The sequence below is a fragment of the Fulmarus glacialis genome, unplaced genomic scaffold (genome assembly GCF_000690835.1).
Source record: "Fulmarus glacialis isolate BGI_N327 unplaced genomic scaffold, ASM69083v1 scaffold5483, whole genome shotgun sequence".
In the NCBI taxonomy this organism is placed as follows: domain Eukaryota; kingdom Metazoa; phylum Chordata; class Aves; order Procellariiformes; family Procellariidae; genus Fulmarus; species Fulmarus glacialis.
This window is the reverse complement of record NW_009202162.1, coordinates 47,029-71,587: the sequence shown is the minus strand read 5'-3', so window position 1 is coordinate 71,587 and position 24,559 is coordinate 47,029. Positions and strand designations below refer to the sequence as shown.

The 24,559-nt window shown below is 40.3% G+C and overlaps 1 protein-coding gene across 1 annotated transcript; it reads left to right on the top strand.

Annotated features, from left to right (window-relative positions):
• Positions 1–2,661: 2,661 nt before the first annotated feature.
• Positions 2,662–16,011, top strand: SLC16A9 (solute carrier family 16, member 9). Its single transcript, XM_009574177.1, has 5 exons — positions 2,662–2,857; positions 11,043–11,186; positions 12,120–12,215; positions 13,960–14,871; positions 15,229–16,011. Exons 1-5 carry the CDS (start codon positions 2,662–2,664, stop codon positions 15,405–15,407), a joined length of 1,527 nt encoding a protein of 508 aa, XP_009572472.1. The 3' UTR covers positions 15,408–16,011.
• The last annotated feature ends 8,548 nt before the right edge of the window (positions 16,012–24,559 follow it).

Genomic DNA, 24,559 nt, shown 5'->3' with positions numbered 1-24,559 from the left:
AAAACTTTTTTCCTCTCCTGCTCTGCCCTCCCTTCCTCCCCATCAAATGTTTAGAATAGCAGAACTGAACTCAGAGTTGTCTCTGTGCCAAATTTTAGGGTGTCAGTATAGTAGAAATCAATATTACAGCTAAAATGTATTTGTTTTCTAAAGATTGCTTTTTAAACAACTACGAGTTGGGACTATTCACTGTCTATTTTCATTATTTTAGTGGGTTTCTGAAAACTTCCTTGCTTTGTCTCAGTGGAAGTGTCTTTTCTTGAAGCTGTTACTTTTTCCACCATTTTTACTCCAGTCAGGGACAAAACAAGCCAAGTGATGCTTATTTAATGCCTGGAGATATGCATATGTCAGCTCTTTTGGTGACTGCACACATATAGTTTAAATATTTTGTGTAGAAACACAGGGATCCCTTTTTGTATAAAGGTTATTGTTGTAGGAAAGTACCAATAAGCAGCTTTTTTAATGCTTTGATACCTTATGGTTTGGTATGATTTCTGTCTATTCCAGCTATCACCCTTGCATCTGATGTAATCAAGGGACACTTACCAGACCTTTGAGGAAATAAATCAGCTTACATTTGTAACTGAAACGTATAACTTTGTAAGATTTGTAACAGGAAATACTGTATCTTGAAGGACTGTCAGTATGTTAAAACTATAAATCACTTGTAAAGGACCTAGAACATCAAAGTTTATTTTACATTAGTAGACAACGTTTTGTTATTTTGGAGCTCAAGGCTGCTGTCAGCTGTTAATTAACTGAGGGGGGATCAGTATTTCTCCACTGTGATAACTTGGTTACTTCTGAAGTTCCTCTGAAAAGATATTAAAAAGAAGAAATTTAATGAGAAGACACCAGTTTTTCAGAATTGTGTTCTCTGTTGCAGTGATACTTTGGCTGAAAACTTGCTTTGCTGCTCTTTTTCTGCAGGTAGAGTCGCCACGTGAAGGTACATTTGTAGGGAGTTGAAGGACTTTTGTGTCATCATCTGTAAGTATCTACCCTCAAAGTAACATTTAAGTGTGTCTGTGAACTAGAACTAGCCTTTTTCATGTCTCTATAGTAATTATTCCTCAAAATTTTATACGGCAGCTTTTTTGCAAGTTTTCAATGCAAATTCTCAAAAATTGCTGGATCAATGAGTATGGGGAACTTAAATGGAAGTTTTGTTGTTGTCTACTTGGTTACACCATTGCTTTCATAAAGCAGTAACTTTTTTCCTTTCACTGAGAAGTTGAAGAACTCCATCTCCTCTGGGTTGTAAGCCAAACAGGCAGTGAGATGCATTTATTTTTCTGCTTTGCCTCTTGGGGTCTCCAAGAGCAGAACTGTTACTGCAGCAGTCTTAATGGGTAAGCTGTAGTGTGAAGGTGGTCCTTGAGAGTATTTCTTGAAGAAAACAGGGTAAGATCTTATCTGTTTCTGTCTTACAGGGTAAAGGAAATAAAATTGTTGAGAATCACACGTCTGATTAGTGACAGAGCCAGGAACAGAACATGGGTTTTGTGATCATCACTTCGGCAGATTGCTCCCTATAGAGCGGGAGGGCAGGTTAGTTGTGTGCGTAGGGACTCACGTATTATTGGAGACATCCAAATTCCGAAGCAGTTTAGCCTGGAAACTTTTAAATTCTTTGCTAGATGTTAGAGGCATCAGTCCCTCCATTCACAAACTAGTCTTGAGAAGGTGTGAGGACAGTCAGTTATTTAAAGCCATAGATATATAGGTGATGGAGCTTGCCGTGCAAAGGAGTAAGGTGGTATTTATGGAGTCCGAGAAATGAGTGCCAATTTGAGGAAGGGTGATGTGTGCAAACTGTGCAGAGAGCAGACACTGTAACAAATTATAGGAGGTTTTTGCGTGCGTGTTTAATACTGTCGTGTCTTGGCATGTAAGCCAACACCTGTATACAGTTTTAGAACTCACTTCACTTACTAATATGTACAAAGTGATTTTTGGATGCATCACTCCATGTGTAGACACATCACCTTGTTGACAGAGTACTGAACTGTTACTATTTCCAGAATGTCAGTCTTCCTCTTGGCCTACACCTCCCAGAGTACACTATCTGGTGGCAAACACCTTGCTAAACTGCAAGGTACTATGCTGAGACTGCAATTAAGTAGAGATTTTTTTTGGGGGGGGACTTTGAATTAATATTTTTATACTTGTGAAATTTTTTAAACCCTAAATTATTTATTGGGATTGTTTTGTTCTTGTAGCTTTTCTTGTCCTTCAAACCCATACGCTTCACTCAGGATATCTGAGGGCTTAACAGCTGGTGGCCATGTGGTTCCCTCGTTGAACTGTGGCAGATATTAATGCCTGAGATCTTCACAAAGCCTGTTTAACACTCAGAAAATGAAATGTTCCCCCTTTCTGTAATACAGTGCTGATGTATGTATGACTTACTACATACTGTTCCTGTGTTATGCAGAAGAGGTAGAAGTACCAAATGGTAACTAATTTTCATTGCCTGTATGCTGTGTTGCATATATTTCTTGAAGGATAATTGAAATAAGCCTCTGTTTGAATGTGTTCTTCTCTGTACACCTCGCTTGTGTTAGCAAACCTAGGTCAGTCACATTTCTAATGCTCTGTTCTGTTTGGTTTTTGTTTACAGAGGTTCTGCCTGTACATCTGCACTCATCTGACAAGATGGTATTTCGGAAACCACCAGATGGTGGCTGGGGCTGGGTGATTGTTGTCGTTTCCTTCTTTACTCAGTTCTTGTGTTACGGATCACCGCTGGCGGTGGGAGTCTTGTATTTAGAATGGCTGGATGCTTTTGGAGAAGGGAAAGGCAAGACTGCATGGGTTGGATCGCTAGCAAATGGAATAGGATTGCTTGCCAGTAAGTGTAGATGCAGTATCTGTCTTAAATCGAAACATTTCTTTCTAATAGATGCTTTAATCTGTGTGTGCTTTTGGAATTATATTAAAGACAGCTGAAAATGATAGAATGAGGATGCTGCATTTTTGGTTTAGGTCAAGACGGGTAAGAAGATTACATTTGTGGTTCCGCTATACATAAACCAAAAGAATATAATGGTAAAAGAGCAATAAAAATATTACCCTTAGAAAATTAAAAATTATTGTATTTGATTAAACTAGAAAAAACAAACTCTGGGAAAGGGAATGGTAATTTTGTTGATGGGATTTTTAAATTCTTTTTAATGAGGCTTTAAGACTAGCATTTGCATTAGTATCTTTAAAATCAGAGCAAACTGTTAGTCTGAAATGGTTCGAGTGCTTTAAGAAAAAAAAAGTCAATTAATAAACCAGTTACTCATTTTTCAGCTCTAGAAGTAAACCCACCAGTTAGGGTGGGTGAAGGCTCTCTTCCACTGTTTGTTTGAGGAAAAAACTCCCTTTGAAGCCTGGAAAGTTATGGATAACAGTGGCATTAAGTAAAACAACTTTACTGGAAGCTTTTCTTTAGTAAGACATTGTCACTTGGAGAGTAACAGCAGGGTTTTAGGGAAATAAAACACCACTTTGAAAGTCCATAGGTCCATTTTGTTGTTGTTGTTTTAATATCGAGCATGGGTATTGTACTGGGTAACATCACTAACTTCTGCTTTTCAAAGATTCACCATGGGAACTATTATCTTTTTGCTGAATCTGGAAAAAATTGCCTGTCGGCAGAAAAATTGCTACGGGCAAAAGCTTAATGGACAAAATGCAGCTCAGGGTTCTGAAGAAATCTCTCCTTAAAAGAAAGTTGACGTTCAAATAGCGATACAGACCTGAATAAATACTACTGCTTTTTATGACGCTGGAACTGGCCAAATATTGGTGTCACTCTTGTGTTAGGGTTTTATATCACTAGGCAGAATAGAAATGGGTAAAGGCGGGTGTATCATTAACCACAATAAGACTGTATTCAGTCCCAGGGTGTAAGTGGGGAAAGGACTGTAGACTGCTCTTCCATCATACCTTTTATTTTCCTGTTTTAAGGGCATTAACTCCTATTATTAACGGATCAAGACCTAAATAAATCTGAGTGAGAGAATGAAGTGGGGGGAAAAAAAGGCTAAACAAGACAGTTACTGAAGAAAAACTAGGCAGGAGGGGATTGCAAGAGAAGTGGTGAAGAAAAACCCTCTCCCTGGAGACCAGAAGGCTCTGGCTCACTCTTCTGACAAGAGCCTCAGCCCCATTTCTCGTATGTCAACACCATGCTAGTTTCCAGATTTCTTAGTGCCCTCTGTCTTGCCACTGTGAGCAATTGTCAGTAGTGTGCTTTATAGCAAATAGAAACTTCTGTGACTGAATAATAGAAATAAAAGGTACTATTGTAATTGATTTTCGTATGGAATGATTAAATTACTTGAAATTTTGACGGGTTAGGAGGAACATTGGCTGTCAGTGTATTTTTATTCTTTCCGTTTGGGATTTGGAAGCTTAATAATCATTCCTATTTTTAATGCCTTCAAAGAAAAGTGCAGTGAGGGCCTTTTAATTGCATTGGTGTTATCAGAGTTGACTGCAAACAAAATCTATGTTCCCTGCTTAACCTGAAATGGAAGATCCCACTGTCTTATCAAGCTGGGATCTGACCTTAATGATAACTTTACGTAAAGTAAATTTGTTGAAGGGACGCTGTAAGTATCGTAACCTCTACCTAGAAATAGAATGCTCTTGACAAGTTACAATTTTTCATGGAGTGTAAAGAACGTATGTGTTTTCAGTGCAAAACCATTGATGCAACACATTGCAAAGTTAGGCCCTTTTCATGAATATAGGAAAAGAGAACTTGCTTCTGTTCTTATTTCTGCCGTTGCAGGTTCCAGTATTATAGGCCAGGTGGGACCATTGTGTGTTGTAGTCTATGTTAAGTAGATGATCGGGCTAATTGAATTTTTCTAAATTAGCATATTTTCATGTATGTGAAAAGATATTATCTCTAACTTAATAGCTTAACAATCTCCCCAAGCAAGCTGATTTCAGCAGCAATATTGCATGTGTGAATGCTAGTAACAGAACAGCTTCACCCCAAAGCCTTTTGGTAGTCCTCTTGCTGTTTACTGTTCCTGACTTGACTCTTCTAGTATTTGTTGTTCTTTCTCTTCTCCTCCTTTATTTTGGTTTCCAGTCTCTGATCTAGTTATCCAAAGACATATTTTTAAGTATTGGTACTCTTAAAGCAATCCATGTTGTGTGCAGAAAATAATGTAATTCGCATTAGATTTAGAACACGTTTGTTTAGTGCATTCTCTGTCTCTTACAACTTTTCTCAGTAGTTAATTCCCTCCGTAAAAGTATGTAATCTTGTGATACAAGTTGCTTAGGTTTAGTTTTCAGCTGATGAATAATGTTATCTTTAAGTGGTATATTTTGAAGTGTCTCTAAGTAAGTGTGGTGTACGTCAGACACTGCAATCAACTTACTTCTAAATTTTCTTTTAAGCCTGTACCTTGATACAGTCTTTTTGCCATTGATACTAGAGACTTCTGCTCTTTTAATTAAGGCTCTTCTGAAGAGCCATTAAGACTCTTCGTGAGCCCTCTCCAACTTAACATTGCCTTTCTGAAGCTGTAGACGCCAGACTGGAAAAAGAATGGCAGTTATGGTAGATTTGCAGCTACATACAGGAAATAAGTTAGTGTCCGTTTTCTTAAAGAAGACTTTTTTCATTAATAGCGCTAGAAATCACATTGGATAGCTTGTGTAACAGTGGAAGTAGGTCCAGTGACTTTGCTATATTAGTACTGTAATTTCACCAAAAAGAAGAAAATGTCCTTATATGTATGCCAGCTGGCACAGAAAAAGGTTCTGTGTGTCTTCTCCCGTCCCTCTGTACATCTAGTCTTGAACATTTTTTAAAGTAGCTGCTGCTGGAGAGTCCTTTCACATTTGCTGTATTGGTATCCTTTCTACAATGTTTACTTCTGACTTGTGTGAGAGCTAAACTTAGACTCGAGACATAGAAACCCCGTACAGCACCTTGTTTATTGAGATGAATTTCCTAGCTGCCTGGTGTTCGATTTCTGTCCTCTCCCTCGCAGCACAGGCAGCGTTGCTAAGGCCAGCGTTCAGCCCTGAGCTGGACTGTTCAGCTCATCAGCTGGAAACGGGAATAGGACAGGGACCTGGTTGATCTCTTCCTTGCAGGGTGACTTCAGTTGCACCTTTCTGTGATGTGACCTTACAGTGTATTGGAAGAAATGTGCCTAAAACAGTGAAAGAAAAGCATCAGTGTTACTGTACAGGGCAGTGGTGAGACCTCCTCTACAATATTAGGTGTCATAATGCTGGTCAGGCTATAGGGGATGCAGCTCATGGCTCCATGGATGATGTAGGGCTTGTTGCATAGGAAAAAATTGAAAGAACTTAGCACGTTTCCTCTACTGAAACAGGCCAGAGGAGGATATTTAGTATGTTGCTGAAGATCATGTGTTTCTCCTGCACCAAGTGTTCTTAATTTTACATCCATTTCGAGCCTGAAATTAAATTTGATCCATGTTACATTTGTTAAAAGCAAAACAGACAAAGACCTTGGCGCCTGTAATTGGCACCACAGCTGTTTATAGTAAGAGTTGACTTCACAGTATTTGGCATAGCAGGAGACACCAGCAATACGTCTCCCATTCCCACTCCCCTTTATTAATGGAGAAAGAACAAAGGGAAGATTCTCTCCCTTGAAAGGCATGTCTTGATAAATTAATGGGGTGTTTCTGCTGGTCTGAGGCATTCAGTGTTAAATGTTTAAAAAGTTTAATTTTGTTTTTTCAAGCAATATTTTTACAACTCTAAAAAAAACTTTGCAGCATCTACATATTTTTGGACAAAACCCTCACACATAGATAGCCCCCACTGTAAACTATGGAAGCTATGCATAGTTTGTGGGGAGGGGAGAGGGTGTCCCAAAGATTCCTCTGAAGAGGAGCCCAGTTCATTTAATAACTGTCAGAAAGGAGCAGTCCTTTCAACCAGTTGAGAGTGGGTTGCTTTCCAGTGTAAAAAGGCTTTTTCTGATCTATATTCTTATGCAAAGTACAAACACTTGGAGAATATTATACATATTATGACCAGGTTTTAGCAATGCATTTCATATGCAAAAAATATTCTTGTGTTCTGTCCAGTGGATTTTATGTACAGTCCATGAGCATTGCTTCTACTCTACAGTTTCAACAGGCTCGGACAGATACCAACAAGTAGGTGAGTCAGATTAATGCAGGCGATAAGAAAAAGAATTCAGTTGTCCAGTACTGTTTGTTTAGCAAAAAGTTTTGTGTGTGTATGAGGTGAAGGAGGGAGGACCCTTGAGATGGGCGGGTGGAGGAAGGGAGTGTTAGTTTGCAGAATTTTTCTCTTCGTGTGAGAAGATTGAGGAAGAGAGTGTTAGTTCTTGATGTCCATTAAAGAAAACAACTTTGTGCTTGTCAGGAGGTCAGAAGATTGCGGTAGTTATAAAGTTCCTGTGTGAGAAGCAGATGGCTTGTTTTCACATCTCAGGAAGGACTCACTGTCACATCCAGCTCTCTCTGAGGGTAAAGTCTTTTATTAAAAAAAATCTTAATGAAAATATCAAAGTACAAATGAGTCCTCCTAGGAGTTCTTCCTCTTTGGTCTCTCTGCATGAAGATCTACTGTGAAAGCCCATCTTCTTTCTGCTGCTTCTTCCCATTTTGTCTAGGCATCTTCTTGATTGCTCCCCTGCGGAGCCTGATAATTGTATTACTGGCTGCTGAGCCTTGACAGGTTGTGTGCAGAAGAGCAGTGGCTATGCCTGTGCCGGCTTCTAAGTCTTTCAAAACAATACAGTTTTCTTCCTAGAGGTAGCTGTCATTCTTATAAACTGGGCTAGTATCTTTTTTTGATAGGGTTTGGTCTAGTTTTAAGATACATCATTGGGAAGAAAAAAAGCCCCAGGGATTTTATTTGTGAAAGAGGTAAATATTTATCAATGTCTTCAAATATTATTCTAATACCAGTGCTAACCACTGGAGTTGCTTGGCAAACTGAACAAAATGCTGGCTTAAAAGCCATTTTCTATGGTTACTATTGAGGATTGCTACTGGGATTTTATTTTTATGTTGTTCACGTTATGGTGAGAAATACATTATCAGTGGAAGGATCTTTCTGAAAGACAGTCAACTAAATGAAAACCCTTATACTGCCTGAAGAGCTGTTTCATATGCGGCCGTACATGCACTCTTACATTCTTCAGAATGTCCACTTTGAACAAAATCCACAGGGCAGGAGTTCACAGAGCAAGTCTCAATCCCACTCTGGGAAAGTTGGATGTTTGACCAGAATTAACTGCCTTGAACCCATTGTGCTTGAATTGCTTGTAGAGAATGACATGTTTGTGTACAGTGAACTCCTGTGCAAATACCATGGTAATAACCAAAGGTACTATGCCTGGTGGAAGAAAAAATGCCAACTCTTTGAGAAACGGAGAATGAGAAGGAATGCGAGGAGGCAGGGAAAAGAACAAAGATACTGACTGTCATGGGGGTTTTCTTTTGTGACTTTTATTTTCTAGCAATATGATGAGGGGAGTGTGAAAGTAGGGCCTAGTGTGAAGGGGAAGATGGAGCTGTTTTTCTTCTCGTCCTGGACACCTATAGTAACTATTTTAATATTTGTACTGGTGCTCCTTCTTATAAACAGGGTCATTGCTGAGCTGCCAGATCTCTTGCTGTGTGAGATGACACATTAATACTGAGCTTACTGGAGCAGGTTCTTCAGTTTTGTGCAGGTTGTTTTCCATGTTGGAGCAAAAAGATCTCTTTGTACTTTCTGTTCTCCTTTGGGATTATTTTCTGCAAGTGGGAGAAGCTGGAAGAGCATCTCCTTGGACCCTGTCAGAGATGCTTTTGATGGTGTTACAGAGGAGAGTGTCCTTGTCAGATTATGAAGACATGTTTTTCAGCTCTGTGTCTCCCTTATTCTGGCTTGGGGTCAGAGGGTCCAGCTTCACCTCGGATCCTCTGGTAGTCATCAGTGCAGTCTGTACTAGTACCACCACCCCAGGCTGGACAGAGACCTTCTGAAAGTAGCTGTGTTGAAATTCAGAGAGCAAGTGGAAGGGAAATACTGTTTGTTTTAGCAAGGTAGTGGGTGAGAAATAAAGAATAGAAAGAGTGCAAATTCCTCTGCTTAATTGAATTATGTTATCACTACCTAATGTTCTTTTAGTGTAGAAGAATTTTTTATGTAATACAGATTCAATCCTTTGTTTATTTTTAAATCCTGTGGTTTTAGGAAACATACCAATCTTAATTTGCCAGTTCTAGTAATTAATTCTAAGAATCAGCAACAATCTAGCACTCTCAGCTTTTGTTCTCAGCAAGTTACTCTGCCCAAGTTGTTCTGGCTGGCTTTCATTCCCACAGCGTGCTGACTCTTGAGAAGCAGTGAGCGCTTACATCTTCCTTTTTCATAGTTTCCAAAATCCAAATAAACCCCACTTCCCCAGAAGATTTTTCTCGATTCTTCTTTAACTCTGACTCTTTGCCTGGATAAGCCCGAATTCACACTCGTTTCCCTTTACATTCCCTAGCCAGATAGCTCTTACGTAGGGCAAAAGTTCTGACCTGCCTTGCCTTTGAGAATCGTTTCACCTGCTGATGAGTCTGTGCTCCTGCCTGCCAGAACTGCTTGTCCCATGGCCGGTAACCACACGAAAATCTTGCCTGCATTCCCAGCTGCTAGCTCCTGTCTGCAAACCCAGGCAAGCACCGTCCACAGCTCCAACTGTTCACCTCATATCACCTCTCTGGGCTCACTACCCATCTGTCGGGAATCTCAGTTATGTGTGAGTCAGGGAGGACCAACCTTAACAAACGGCAGACTCCAAAGTTACTGCTTTTGCAGGTTGTATTGACCATGGAGTGTCTTTTGTATCACTGCGAATGAGATACAAAGCTGGTGAGAAGTTTTGGGTTTTTTTGTTCGTTTTTAAAGAATGTCATTCATCTGTGTATCTAACTTCTAATCTCAGAGTGCCGAGTTCAGGATCTTGGGGCTAATATATAAGCCTATGAATGTTTGGAACTGCAGGGTTTCAGATGAGAGATTGTCTTCTGCAGGCCAAGTCCCTTGCTGGTTGCTTATTTATGCAAGGCACCAAGCTTGCACACTGCTTCAGACTAAAAGGTGTATTCCAGGTCACACAACTGAAAATGAGTGCTTGTTCTACAACTTCTGTGAGGGGAGAACAGGCTGAGTAGAGGCAGAGTACAAACGTTGCCTGGACTTTGTTCTTGTTTTGAAGAACTAACCAACCAAGAAATATTGGGGGGGTAAAGAGAGGGAGAAAGCTCTTCTGAACTTCATGAATGTTGCTCTGGACATTCTCAATAAATGCCTTTTAGCTTCCATAGTTTTACAGTAGAAACCAAGATAGGTAGTAACCAGTGATTTGGTAGCTGTATCAGAATACGAACTAGCAGGTATTTAATTCCCTAGAAAATTAGGGAGGAGTACTGTTTTTCTTTTTCTGGTATATCAGCAGATATTTCCTCTATGTAAGCACCAGATGGCATTCTTACATGATTATTATCAGAAGTTACTATTTTCCATTTCAGTTTTATAAATCTCATCTTGTATCAAGATGAATACAGGTACTGTCTTTTCTGAAACACAGTTTTTGGGCTCTGTCAAAAAATACCCTCTTGATTAAAGCCTGGCTGATGGTCTAACTTCTTTTGGTACCTAAAGAGGAAGAATCTTTGAACCTTTGTACAAGTCCTTAGGTGTGCAATGGCAGTGTTACAGTCTAGTATGTATGTATCATCCTGTGTTTAAAGAACGTTTTGCTTGCTCTCTCCCTCCCAACCTTGGTACCATTTCGTGGTCGTGATGTCAGTTTCTCCTTGAGCAAAAATCTTGCAAGCCTGATCTTGTATGTTTTTATAACTGACTCTTTTAAAGAATCCTGCAAAAATGAGTACTCTGAATTGTTGTTTAATATAATGATATATTTAAATAATTATTGCAAGAAACATTTGTATAGACCGAGATTTTTTAGAAGTTCTTACTGGTGTTGGTATTTACTAGGAATGTTTTTCTTGCTTTTCCTCTAGGTCCTGTCTGCAGTATATGTGTATCATCTTTTGGAGCAAGACCAGTAGCAATTTTCAGTGGCTTTATGGTGGCCGGGGGCCTCATGATGAGCAGTTTTGCACCTAACATATACTTTCTATATATTTCATATGGGATTGTTGTTGGTAAGAAACACCTCTCCTTCATATAGAGACTTAATCTTTAGTATTTTGAGTCTTGGTTTATGAATCTGGGGTGGGAAACTGATTCACAGAGGCAGCGGTAGTCTGGCACTTGATTTATCAAGGAATACTTTACTTTGGGGCAGGGAGGGGTGTCGCACAGGCAGACTGTTACCATGTAGTGAAAGATAAAGGCAATGCATATGTTCATTAGGGTTTGAAAACAGTTTGTCCTCTGTGGACACAATTGTTAGAGATGGAGAAGCTGAGGTTTTACCTAAGGGGTGGAATCAAGCAGGTCTTCTGCAGGCTTGAAGTGCCAGTCTTAAAGGAGTAACATCTCTTCAGGAATTCTGTCATGTACTCATTCTAATTTGATAAATTAGGGATCATTAGGGAGCAATGTTGTTCTCCACATAACTGGATTGCACCTAAAACACTGTGCTAAAGGCAGGAAAGTCCTGTTCTCCTGGTAGGTGGTGATCTGTCCCTCTGTGCTGCAGAGGGCCGCTGTGGGTGGTTTATCAAATTACCTGTGTCAGGAATCCGGGCACCTCGCTGACCAGCTGGGACCCAGCAGTGTGCTGGCTCAGGCACAGTGCCACGTGGATGCAGCTCTGCTGTTTTCTGGGGCCAGCCCCTGGACTGAAAGCCATGTAACCCTTCCACGTAGCACAGAGCCTGAGCTGTTGAACTCCTCAAACCCAGCCTGCTCCACGCAGGTTCTGCAGCCAGGGATGGCCGGGGGAGAGGGAGGTGGGACAGTGCAGGCAGCCTAAAGGCCCTGTCAGTATGGGGCCGGTGTGGCTGGTGCTGAGCCCGAGTTAAAAGGCACCTCTGTGCCCAGGGTACACTACTGTATTATCTGGGGAATAAAAAGAGGCATTCATTTCCCAGAGTATGTTGCATGCTTTATTTCTAACTCTTTTTCTCAAGGGCTTGGATGTGGCCTTTTGTATACTGCAACAGTTACCATCACTTGCCACTACTTTGACAAACGCAGAGGCCTTGCACTTGGTCTGATTTCAACAGGTATGACTTTTAATTGTCATCCTCTCTAACTTTTCAACTCTGGTACAGCTACCATTACCCTGGCAATAAAACCCAGGAGATGATATTTTTCTCAGTTACTTCCTGAAGTACTTCTTAAGTCAAAACATCAGTAGCAATGAACAGATAAAATCAGGCTTCAGATAAAGTAGGGACATGTTTAGTGGGCATGGTGGTGTTGGGTGGACGGTTGGACTTGATGATCTTAGAGGTCTTTTCCAACCTTAATGATTCTATGATTCTATGATTCTATAAAGTAGTAACTATATTTGCAGGTGTATGGTATGGGTTATCCATATAGATGAGAAAAGGATATTCATGGAAACGAAAGCAGACTCATGAGTAGCTTGGGCTGTATGCCATGGGTAATAAGAGCGGAAACTTTCCATAGAGCTGTCTTCTCCCTCTTCTTTCTTACACAAGATCAGAGAAGAGAAGGAGATTGGAGATGCAGGATATAAATGCTGGATCACCATAACCTCTCGTTAGCTGTATCTTTAAAGGAGTAGTTGAAGTTTGGGCTTACATTTGTCATATTTTTTCATTTCCAATCTAAAAGGAGACTAATTCTGAAATCTTCCAAAAGCTCATCCCAGCTTTTTGTCCATGTATATTAAAGGGTTCCTAGAAAAACGAACCTCTGATAATACAAGGAAAACTCTCAAGTAGCTGTTAGTGAGGAGGGGCCTGGTCAGTACAATCAGTGTTGTGAGATATTAATGCCAGATCCACACCAGTGGAATAAAGGGGAACTTCTGCAGAAATGTTCCTTGGTGTCATTTTCAGTGGCTTTTGTTGGGATTCCAGGTAGTTTGCCTTAAGGCCTGATCTCATTGAGCCCTGGTTAATTTTAGTACCTGGAAGACAAAATAGTCTCAATTTTATAATTGTTTTTTCCTGTGTTTAGCACTGAGGTATATAAATGGCTTTAATATAACCCGGAGACAGTCTTCAGAAAATCATTTTAAAGTTTGTCTTTAAATTGACTTGAAGAACCAATACTCTGTATTTGTGAGTGGACATCCATTGATTACAATGGATCTATGCTCACTACAACTGAGAGCTTGTTCAATTGGTGGGATTGCATAAAATGCTTGTGTTCATAGTTATTGCTACTCTTCAGTGTTTTCTTCTGAATAGCCAAATTTCTCCAATGCATGTTTGGCCCTGCAGAGCTTCAGAAATGCATTTGGAGTAAATTCACACCATGTAAGCCCCCCTTCTTAAACACCAAGCAGTCAAGGGCTGTTTCTAGGAGGGCCCTTGGTGAACCCCTGGTCTGTGCCTGCCTTAGAGGAGGAAGGTGGCAGCAAGGAGGAGAAAGGGGAAAACGTTGGTGTGTGAAATTCCAGCTGCGCTAACTCAAAATGATACCTGAAGGGATACATGTATGGGAGTGCATGGCAGAAGGATGGCTTAATAGTTCTTTGATGTTTTTCATCAGATATAGTATTGATCCTACTTGTTTCTAAAATGTCTGCTAGTGTTAATCGTCATAAATTGTTCAGCTATTTTGAAAGGCTTTTTATTTTGTGCATGCTCAATAAAGAAACTGTAACTTCAAGAGGGATGATAACTTACCCGTTCATTAGGCTGGGGAGAGAGGAGCACAAATGACTTACCATTCCTGTGACAGTATATTTTTAGCTGCTGAAATGTAGAAGTCTTAGTGTTGAAGAATGTTTTCAGTTCTTCAGTTTAAACTGATCTTATTTTCCTTTTGTAGGCTCAAGTGTTGGACTCTTTATATATGCAGCATTGCAAAGAGAGCTTATTGATCTATATGGACTGGATGGTTGTCTGCTAATAGTTGGCGCACTGTCTCTAAATATATTAGCATGTGGCAGCCTAATGAGACCATTGGAGTCATCTGATTCCCCTCCACCAGAAAAAACATGTGTAGACAAAGTCCCAGATCAATATTTTGTTTACCATGAAAAAGAAAAGACTGTTGAAGAAAATATAAGCATCCTTGAAAAGGGCTACGTTGACGAAAAATGTGCGAACAATATGCCTGATTACAAACAGGATAGCATTTTAAATAAGAATGTATTAAGCTCAATAAATGTAAATGAGAAAGACATTTCGTACAAAAAGAAAGTTGTAGAACAGACAAACTTCTGCAAGCAACTCGCCAAAAGGAAGTGGCAGCTCTATTTGAACTACTGGGAGGAAACTGTGGTTCTTTTTAAGAACAAAGTATTTTCAGCACTCTTTGTTGCCATCTTGCTCTTTGATATTGGTGGATTTCCTCCTTCTCTGCTCATGGAAGATGTAGCAAGAAGTGCAAACATTAATGAAGATGACTATCATATGCCCCTTATTTCCATTATAGGCATTATGACCGCTGTTGGCAAACTTACTTTAGGAATACTGGCAGATTTTAAGTGGGTTAACACTTTATATCTATACGTAACTACCTTACTAATGACAGGAGTGGCCTTGTTTGCAATTCCATTTGCCAAAAGTTACCTTACATTAGCGATGCTTTCTGGGATTTTGGGTTTTCTGACTGGGAACTGGTCGATTTTTCCGTATGTAACAACAAAGACTGTGGGAATTGAGAAACTGACTCATGCATATGGGATACTGATGTTCTTTGCTGGACTTGGAAATAGCCTCGGACCACCAATTGTAGGTAAGGTCAAGGTAGATACTATAAAAGGAACATGAGCATGTCAGGACCAGACAGAATCAATCTGCATGCGAGTAGTTCTAGTTAGTCCTAATAACAATGGAAAGATGAAATCAAAATCTTCAACAAAAATTAAAGCCTGTTTCGCTTGAGCTGGCCAAGCTGATTGTGTTCTGGTTTTGGCTTTGATGGAAAGCTCATTTTGTGTCTAAGTGGTCAAGCTGCATTTTAGATTTGGCCTTTTTTTGGGGGGTTGTTTTTTGTTTGTTTGGGTTTTTTATATGTATGTTTTTGTAACTTACAGTGCTGTGTTACATTTAACTCCTCACTGATGTGCTTCTCTCTTATTTTCACCCTCAGGTTGGTTTTACGACTGGACGCAGGAGTATGACACTGCATTCTATTTCAGTGGCTTTTGTGTCTTACTGGGTGGATTTCTTCTGCTGTTGGCAGCGTTGCCCTGCTGGAATGCCTGCACCAATCACAGCTCAAAGCTGCCTCCAAATACTTACTCCTACAAAGTTGCATCTAGTGCTTAGGTGGCAACTGGAAAACACTTTGTGCTTTTTTATATTATATAGCAAAGTATTTTAGTAATTTTCCACTTATTTATGAAGCCCAAAAATCCTCTTCCACTAGAAAAATTCCATTGTTTCCTGGTGTTCAGTTCGTTTTTCTTCTTTTATTTCTTTTTTATTTTATTTTTAAGAACAGTCTTATTTTGTCTACTATGCACTGTGTTTTCAGCCTTTGTCTACTGTAATTTCCTTTCAACCTGCAAGGGGTATATTCTGCTGTATTATCAGCTGTACTTTTTTTTTTTCAAGGGGGATGATGTGGAGGGGTGAAAACTTCGAAGCAAAAATAAAGGCCTGTTCCTTATAGGAGAAGGCTGGCATTTCTGTCAGCTTTTATAGGTCTCCGAGTTGCACAATCAGACTTTACAAAACAAAAATTTGCCTTATTAGAATGTAATACTGTGGCAAGGTGCTTATAACATCATGCTTAGATTAACTTTTTGTCTTTTTAAAGTTTCTCCAATTTACAATGAAGTGCCAACTGGGGGAGGGAGAAGAGGGGGAACAAAACCAACCTTGTGTTGCATAGCTGAAGTGAACTTTATGATGAAAATAAAGATTCTTAACTACCACTGTAACTAAGAACTATGTTTATAAATATTGCACATTTTGTGATGTGTGTTTATAAAACTGTTGAACCAAAACCTTTTAAACCAAGGAATAAATATGATTGTTGAAACTACAAAAAGAAATGCTGACTTGGTTATGCAAGTTCATAATCTTTAGATCGGAATTGGAGATGTGCTCACAGAAGCCCACAGGTGAGTGTTTCGAAGCAAGTCACCCGCAGTCCGGCAGTACTGGGGCCATCTCTTGTTGCACAACTACAGTTTAGTAGGTTGAACTGGCTGCGGAGAGCTTAGTAGCAGAGCTTTCAACAATGTAGACCTGAGCAGGGAGCAAGAAAAAGCATGGGGGAGGAGTAACAGAAGAGGTGTGGGGGAAGCTGAGGTGGAAAGAGTTGCAACGCTTGAACACCAAACAGGCCGATGAAGAGAGAGCCCCTGAAACCCACTGTCTAGCTGCAGGGTAGCTCTGTGTGTGTGTGTTGGCTTTTTGCTTTTGTTTAACTCAAGGCCCAAGGCTGGCATGACTGTGGGGAGCGCTGAGTGAGGTTGAAGTCTTTCCTGAGCCAGGCAGGTGCTACAGCGAAGGCAGGATGGCACAGCTACCTCTGCACTGCCCTGCGTGCCCTGTGCAATAGCTTTTGCTTCCATAGCTGCTTCTGCTCCGAAGATGTGTCTGATTGCTTTTGCGTAGTAGTCACGGAAATCTCCTATCCGCCTATGGCATGTGCTGCGTGCTTTGACTTCTCGCTGTAGGTTTAAAGCTTAGTGGAGCATGTTAGGAAGCCTTGGGTGAGGTAGTTCTTGGTCCTGAGTTACATCCTGTATGGTTGCCTGCAAATGCCCAAGTAGTTCTCAGCAGTACTATATGCCTCAAATGTCTGCTGTGATTCTGGCTCGTAAATAATCCTTAGGATAAAGAACAGGCATGTAATGAGCAACCTTTATTGTCAAAGTGCTATGCACAGAGTTACTGTGTTTGCACACCTCATTAAGCAAGAGCGATGTAACCTCTAAGTGGGGCAGATGTAAGTGCAAGTCATGTTCCCTTTTCTGGTCCAAGGTGGGAAAATCCAGCTTGGCTTCAGACAGTTTTTGCTGACTTTCTGGGATTCACTTATGTTTGTTTGTATTAAAACTTGACAAAAATAAAGTTAGTTTGTCTCTTTATTTTTTTCCTCCATTTGTCAGCTGGGTGTAACTACTGTGTGGGGTTTTTTCCTGGATTGCTTATTCAGTGCATGTGACTGAGTATTCGATATAGGTGTAAATGCAACTCCAGTTCCAAATTGGAGCCCTGGTATCTGGTGTGGATTTGCACCCATTTTATGTGCTGTATGGCAGCTGTAGTCAGATTTCACCGCATGCATATAAAAGTCGTACCATGTTTTACACATCTTAAAGAAACTGTGGTGATATACTGGATATAATCAGGGTATGTGTGCCTTCAGCTTAGTATCTTTTAAAGTCTCTCACTTCCTGCCAACAATACATTCTGAGTACTTTAAATATGAAACTGATGTTAAATTAGTTGTCAGTCTGTTTGAAAAAAATCAGCTGGAATTAATGTTAATGATTGGGCAATATGTAGCACACTTTTGCAATGGAAATGGAGCCTGTTATTAGGCAGCTTGATGTGTTCGAAAATATGACTAGTGATCTGTGATAGTTTCCTGATGTCACCCTATCCATCAGTGAGGAAAGAGCCCTGGCTGTTGAAGAATTTTATATTGCCGCTGCAGGCAATATGTATTAGGACTCCTAGCCCTAGCCAGTTACTTGAGCGCTGTGACCGGACTAATCTTGACTTTAATGGATAAACAAGACCTAAGATTTAATGTTTCATTTTTGCTTTTTACTTCTCTAGTTTTGCAGGGTTCCTTTCCATGAAGAGATTTCCAGAGATGCTGCAACTTGAGTATTATCTGAGAGCCTTTCCTTCTTCTGTCTGGCACGCTTCATTCAAATCGGCCCATAGGTTCAAATGTTTCTTGGAAGATGGCAGGAGAGGTACGACATGATTATCTGTGCCTCATTTGCTTGGAAAGTAGGTCATCACCATTGACAGGGTGGTAGAGGTAGGTAGGTGCACAGTTCTGCCATGTAGAATTAAATTCTGCATCCTCTTGAGTTTTATGGTCCCTGACAGACAGATCTGGAACAGAAGAAATGAGATACTTAAATAATTACTCTTTATTGTAGAAGAAAAAGTTATTGTTTATTGCATAAATTAATTGGTTACTGTGGAGTCAGTCATGAATAGAACATTTATCATCTTATTTGCAGATCTTAAGAAAATTTATTGTAGTTACCAAAACACAAGACAAATGAAATTGCTAAGTTTTATTAGATTTAAAGTCTATTCTGTGCCTTGCTCAATTGATGGTCTTTATGGTTAGCTACAAAAATGGATTACATTCTTTTGGTAGCTGTTAATTTGTCTGCATCCTGCTGATACTGGATTCCTGCATCACGTACTGACATTGAACTATGTGCTGAGTAAGGGCTACAGATCATATGCTATAAAAATTGATTGAGATGTTTGCATAGCATTAAACTGACACTGAGGTATTTTTTTATTGGAAAGATATTTCACTTAAGGCCTTTCAGGAGGGCCTTTCACATATACATATGGTGAATATGTTGGGCTGAGCATGATACTGGTCAGATTAAAAATGGCAAAACAATAAATGGTACAGAAATTGGACAGGTATGTCAAAGGAAGTGGCAAAAGCTGCTTTATCCTATGAAATAGAATTCCTCAGATTCAAAGGACTTATTTCAGTGATGTTTTGCTGTAGACACAATTATGCTGAAAAGCCAAGTTAAAGACTTGTCAGTCTTCTTACAAGAAATACATTGTCTTTAGAGACGTGTCAGTATGCTCTCTGTTTACCAAAATCCATTTTGCTTTTTACATTTTTTTTGGAAGAAAGATATTTGTGCTTTTAAATGATGGCTTTTAAACAATTGAAACAGTTCTCAGAAGCCAATACACACATGCTCGTCTTGTACCGTGCTATATCATGTAATGATTTTGTTGCAGGAACTAGATCATAGAATCATAGAATGACTTTAGTTGGGAAGGACCTTTAAAGATGATCTAGTTTAACCCCGCTGTTGTGACATAGTGATTTCAAATTTCTCTATATAGCTGGTCTGTTTCTGGTTTGTTGTTGCTTTCATGGCTCTTGGGGAAGGCTTGACTCCTTTCTTTTATGTCCTCATTGTAAGGCCTCGCATTTTCTGCAATGACTTCTCATGTTATTTTTCTTCAGTGTGTCCATAGTTTTTTGCAACAACACTGTTGGTCAGCTTTAGCTATCTTTGTTCGATATGTGGAGTATTTGCTTGCTTGGGTTTTTCTCATTAGTATTAAATAATCACATCAGTCCAAATTGACTTCATTAGCCCTAAAATCATTTCATGTTGCCAGAACCTAAAGGCCAAGATGTCTGAAATGAGCAACTTGCTGAAATTCTTGGCCAAACCTATAGAAAGAGAATAAAATATGATTGGTATGAATGCAACTCTCTCAACTTCTCTGCCTGCAGATGCTCAAGACTTCCTTTAATGAGGAATGGGAGTCTTGTGCACGTGTGTTAAGGAAGAGTGAAGACAGGACAAATCTTTTGGCTCTGGGGTCTCACTGCTGTGCTTTCTTCTCTTTGGATCTCTGTGTCAGGTGTGCTGTGTGCACTGCAGTTTTGTGAGCTAGCATAAGGTGAGAGGTAGGAGAATCACATGCCTGGATCGTGCATCATTGTGGGTGCTGTGTTGTAAACCCATTCAGGGAACCCCTGGAAATGCTTTTTTTTGTAACTGAGATCGGCTTGTTTTTACAGTGTGGGCTCACATGTAACTGCTAGCATAACACGCTGTGATGCGCCACAGCGCATGGGTGGGAAGGAGCTTGGAGCCATTCTTCTGTAAGCTGTCCTTGCGGTTGTGCCCCTGTGCGGTGAGACTGCAGCAAACATTGTTCCCAGCTGCCTTTGGCTCCAAGCTTAATCTTACTCGGTCATAGTTAAACTTGCAAAAAGCATTTTCTTTTAGTTCGAATTAATATTGGTCCCCCCCCGCCCCCCCGCCCCGTTTCTCTCATTGCAGGCTGAAAATCTTCCGACTAAACTTTCTTTCCTGGTGTCACAGCTCATGTTGAAAAGTAAACATGTTTTCAGTGATTAACAGCAATGACTAGGAGATGTTGCTGAGTAACAAGATGAATACCTACTCCCCTGTTTTGTAAATGGCCAGTGCTCTGACCAACTCTATGTTTACAGATCATATCTAAATTGTGTGGGTTTTTTGTGGTTATAACTTAAAAATTTGATATATGACAGGCATATCAAGTTGTATTAGGTCACATTGTCTTCTGTTGGAATCAAATTACTTTGCTGTTTAATTAAAATGTCCCTGGGTTAGAGTGGTTGTCTCCCTGCTTTGCATTACTTAGGAGACCATCTCTGCAAATCAGGATAACTGAAATTATCTGGCATGTCTTGAATTACAATAAATACTGTGTATGAGGTTATGCAAGGGTCCATAAAAATGCTTCCATTAATTAATATTTGCTTCAAATAAAACAGGCTTATGTGGAGGTGCTGTCAGGGAATAAGAGACAAAAATTACATTTACGAGACTGGGCTTGACAATCTGGTATCTCCCCAGGCACCATCAATTATAGGTAACAATTAAGTAGTCACTGTTTTGGGTGTGTGGATGACTATTTTGGCTACCAAAAAGATTCTTAGGAAAGAGAGATGAGGAAGAGGGAATTCCCACTGAGCACACCATGTACCTTTTTGCTTCAGAAATAGGAGATTTGAATTTGCATATGACAGACTGAATTACTGAAAATAGGGTTTCATCATCTTGCCTGGAACTAGAAAGCTTGATGGAGCTGATGCTGCCACCTCAGTTTCTCTGGAGGGAAGATCTCCCTTTTGAGGGTCTTCCACCTTTTTTGAGTTTTCTCTAATTTTGCTCGAGCAGTAGTATCACAAGACTGCAGAAGGCAGATTTGATTGAACATAATAGTCAGGAGCAACTCATTTGAAACAATGTTAAATCAGTAAGGACCAAAGGTATTGAAATTCTATGCCATTAGAGAAATACAAATAAAAACTTGCCTCTGCCTGACTTTTACATGCGTTAGGGCAGTGTCCATGGTGCAAGAGGATGCTGAAGCCTCCACTTACCATATTCCTCCTTTTTCTTTTTTTTATCCCCACCTCAGGTGCCGTGCAAGCTAGAGGCAGAGAGGAGGCAAGGACCAACCATATTTTATTTCTTTACAGCTCTTCAAAGATTTCTTCAAAGAGGTAATATTGTGTTGGAGCTGTATTATTTATGCAAAATGGCAGTGTATGGTGTCAGAGATAATTGCTTCAGCTAGAGATTCATAGGCCATGAGCTGTCTAGAGCTGAAGCTGGAAGCTAAGTTTCCTGTCAGCTGTGGGAAGCTGTCAGAAACCGGTGACCAGCTTGTGGATGGAGCCTCATAGGAGATCTGTCTTCCTGGGAAGATGACTGGGGCTGCAGAAACTGGCCTGGTACTTGCAGCTTTTGCTAAAACTAGTCCAACAATTCAAATTCCCTATGAAAATGAGCAGATAGGGAACAAACCATGATTACAAAAATTTTGTGTTGCTTTATGTTTTGCTTTTCAGCTTCCTGTTTCCTGGAGAAATAAACCTGGGATCAGCCAAACTGAAAGAAAATTCTCCGTAGTTATTATTTTCTGATTACATTTAAATGCATGTTCAGTAATTGCTAGTCAATCAACTGAGTCGTGTTGCTTAACTATTGCTGTAGTGCCTTAACAGAAAATCCAGGTGCCCTTAACAATGTATGAAAATACCTGTAGCAGAGGCTGAATATTTTTTGAGTCAGTCTGCACTCCAGTTCAATTGCGATGTTAGAAATACTAAGTTCTAGTGCTGTAACCCACTTTGAAGGGCAGAAGATGCTGCTCAAGAGGTGTGAACAGAGGATTTTTGTGATCTTTCTCTTTCAGACTGAAGAAAGTGAGATGAAGCAACCACCAGCAAATGGCAAGGAAATCTGTATGGAAAGAAGAATAAATTCTCTTCTCTTACAAATACAAGTTTTCAGCCCAAACGGCTATTCCCATGACTTCCTTTTTTTGTGCAAACTGCACCAAGAAGCAGATTGAATATTTGCCTTTCTGGCAGGGATGGTAAGACTCTGGGGAGGGAGTATAGTTTTTCTTCCTATGATGTATTTCTGTGTTTTTTCCAGTAAGCAATATACACTGTATACACTGGTATATGAATTCAAATAAGGAACAGTGGTCAGAATGTCTGGTTGCAGAATAGTCCTTGCACCTGTGCTTAGTTTTTACCAGATAGAGGCTTTACTGGGTGCAGCTATACATCCAGCTACTTTGGATATATTTTTCCTCTCATATTTACCCTCTGTGTCAAAGTTTGGGATTTGCTTTCACTCAATTAATTGCCTGAATAGAGAGTTCGCTTATCAGCCTTATTCATGTGTGGTTTGAACTTCATGATATAGACTGAAATGGTTTTTAAATAACTTGTAAGGCCTGAAAAAGAGCTTTACTTGCTTCATTACAATAGTTTTCAGCCCACAGCTATTTTTGCTGATGTTCTGCTCTTTAGCTGCAACAGCAAGATAGTGCCTTTAGATAACGAAGCAATACTGAATGTTGAATGCTGACTTGTTTTCCCTGGAACAGCATCAAGAAAATTAAGAGGTTTAGGTGCCAGGTGGAGATGAGGAAGAAAATGAAATTCAAAACAGGAAGCAGACAGAGGCAGGCTCCGATTCAACCTTCATGACATTTTGCTCCAAGAGGAGAAGAGTATTGACAGTTATTGACCTGTCACTTGCCAGTTACTTTCAGTTCTGCAAAACTGCCAAGGAAGCGTGCAGTTTTCTGCACGCTTTTCTAAAGCTTTTAAAAGAAAAATGATGCTAGAGATTTTAATAGGCTGGGGAAAAAAACCAAAAAGGCAAGCAAGCAGTCCGAACATGTGCCTCCCACTGTTCCGTTGGGCAGTTCTCCACATGCCTGTAATTCAGCCGCCTGGAAATAGGCTCTGCTGAGCCACCGCAGGACACCAACACATCCCTTGCCAGAGATGGGTGCAGATAGAGGGAAGCAACTCCAAGCTTGCCGGGTGGGTTAATGTAGTGCTGTGTCTACAGTAACAAAGAGCCTTGCTGTGACTCAGGAGATATTTGCTCGGGCACAGCACCGGACTAATGTGTGCCTGGCTGATGGAGAAGGGGGCAGTTCCCTTGCGCCTGCCTGGCGCTGGCCGTGGAGATGTACCTGTCTATGCCCCTGGGCGTCCACATCCCGAGGAGACCACTCGATCAGCTGTGAGCAGAAATAAAACAAAGTTAGAGGGGGCACTGCTGGCAGCTGACAAGAGCTTGGCTGGCAGAGGGGATTGTGGCCTGTGTACCCTCTCCATAAGCACAGTGAAAAGCGATGCATGTAGCAGCAGGGCAGAGCTGCTTCCTTGTCAGGACAGCAACTCTTCCTTTCTGATAATTTAGCTTGGTGAGTAGGCATAGTTGGCAGTCAAAATATTGTGATGAGGGATATGTGGCAGCCATCCTGTAAGTCTGTACTATGGCTTTTAGCAGCTAAGAAGTGGAAAATGTATATTGATACAGTAGCGATTAAAATAGAAATACCATTTTTTCATGCCTCATTTCTTGCCAATGTTTACCTAATACTAGATGCATTTTTTCGCCATGTATACTTCTGTCTTGGTTATAGCTCATATTTCCATTTTTTCCTTTTGTTTGAGTCTCGCTATAGTTTCTCTACCAGCTCCATATACTTTAAGATGTGCAATTTTTCTGAACTTACTAATTTTTCAGTTTGAAGTGGCTCATGATGAATTGGAATAAAATATACAAATGCCGTGTGTTTAGGTTGGCAATGAAAACCTGCTTTGAAAGCCTGTAAGACAGGTTCGTCTGATGGAAACTCATCCGCATGTATCTGGCCCTGACTGTTTTTTGTGATAATTCAGGGATGCTTTTATGGGGTAAGCGCACAAGGGTTGTCAAGGCTGAGATAGTGCAACCGTTGCATCATCGTGCATTTAGCAAATGGTCATGCTGTTCCCAAAAGATTACACAGAGAAAGGAAAAAATACATTCCTGGACGGGACAGTTTTGAGCATTTAAGCCAAGGAGTAGACAATATAATTTTTCTGTTTTCCTTCTCTTCAGACAAATCACTAGGGCATTTTAGTGTTTCCAGTCCTACTTGCTGAAGCTCTGAAGTGTAAGAGGTCAGCACACACTTTCTTGGCATGCGTTCGTGGGCTTGTCATGCTGTTCTATCCTATTTTTAAAAAGTCATATAAATTGCAAAGTCAGAGCAATATTGTTCCTACTTATGCCAGTGACTTTTCTCTGAGGTCCCCACCCAAAACAAACCGTGTTTTTCAAAACAGTTGTGAACAGTGCGTTGGAGTCCTATACCCCCTGCTACATCAGCTTCTTACATTCTCTCGTCTCACAGTGCCTTCTCCA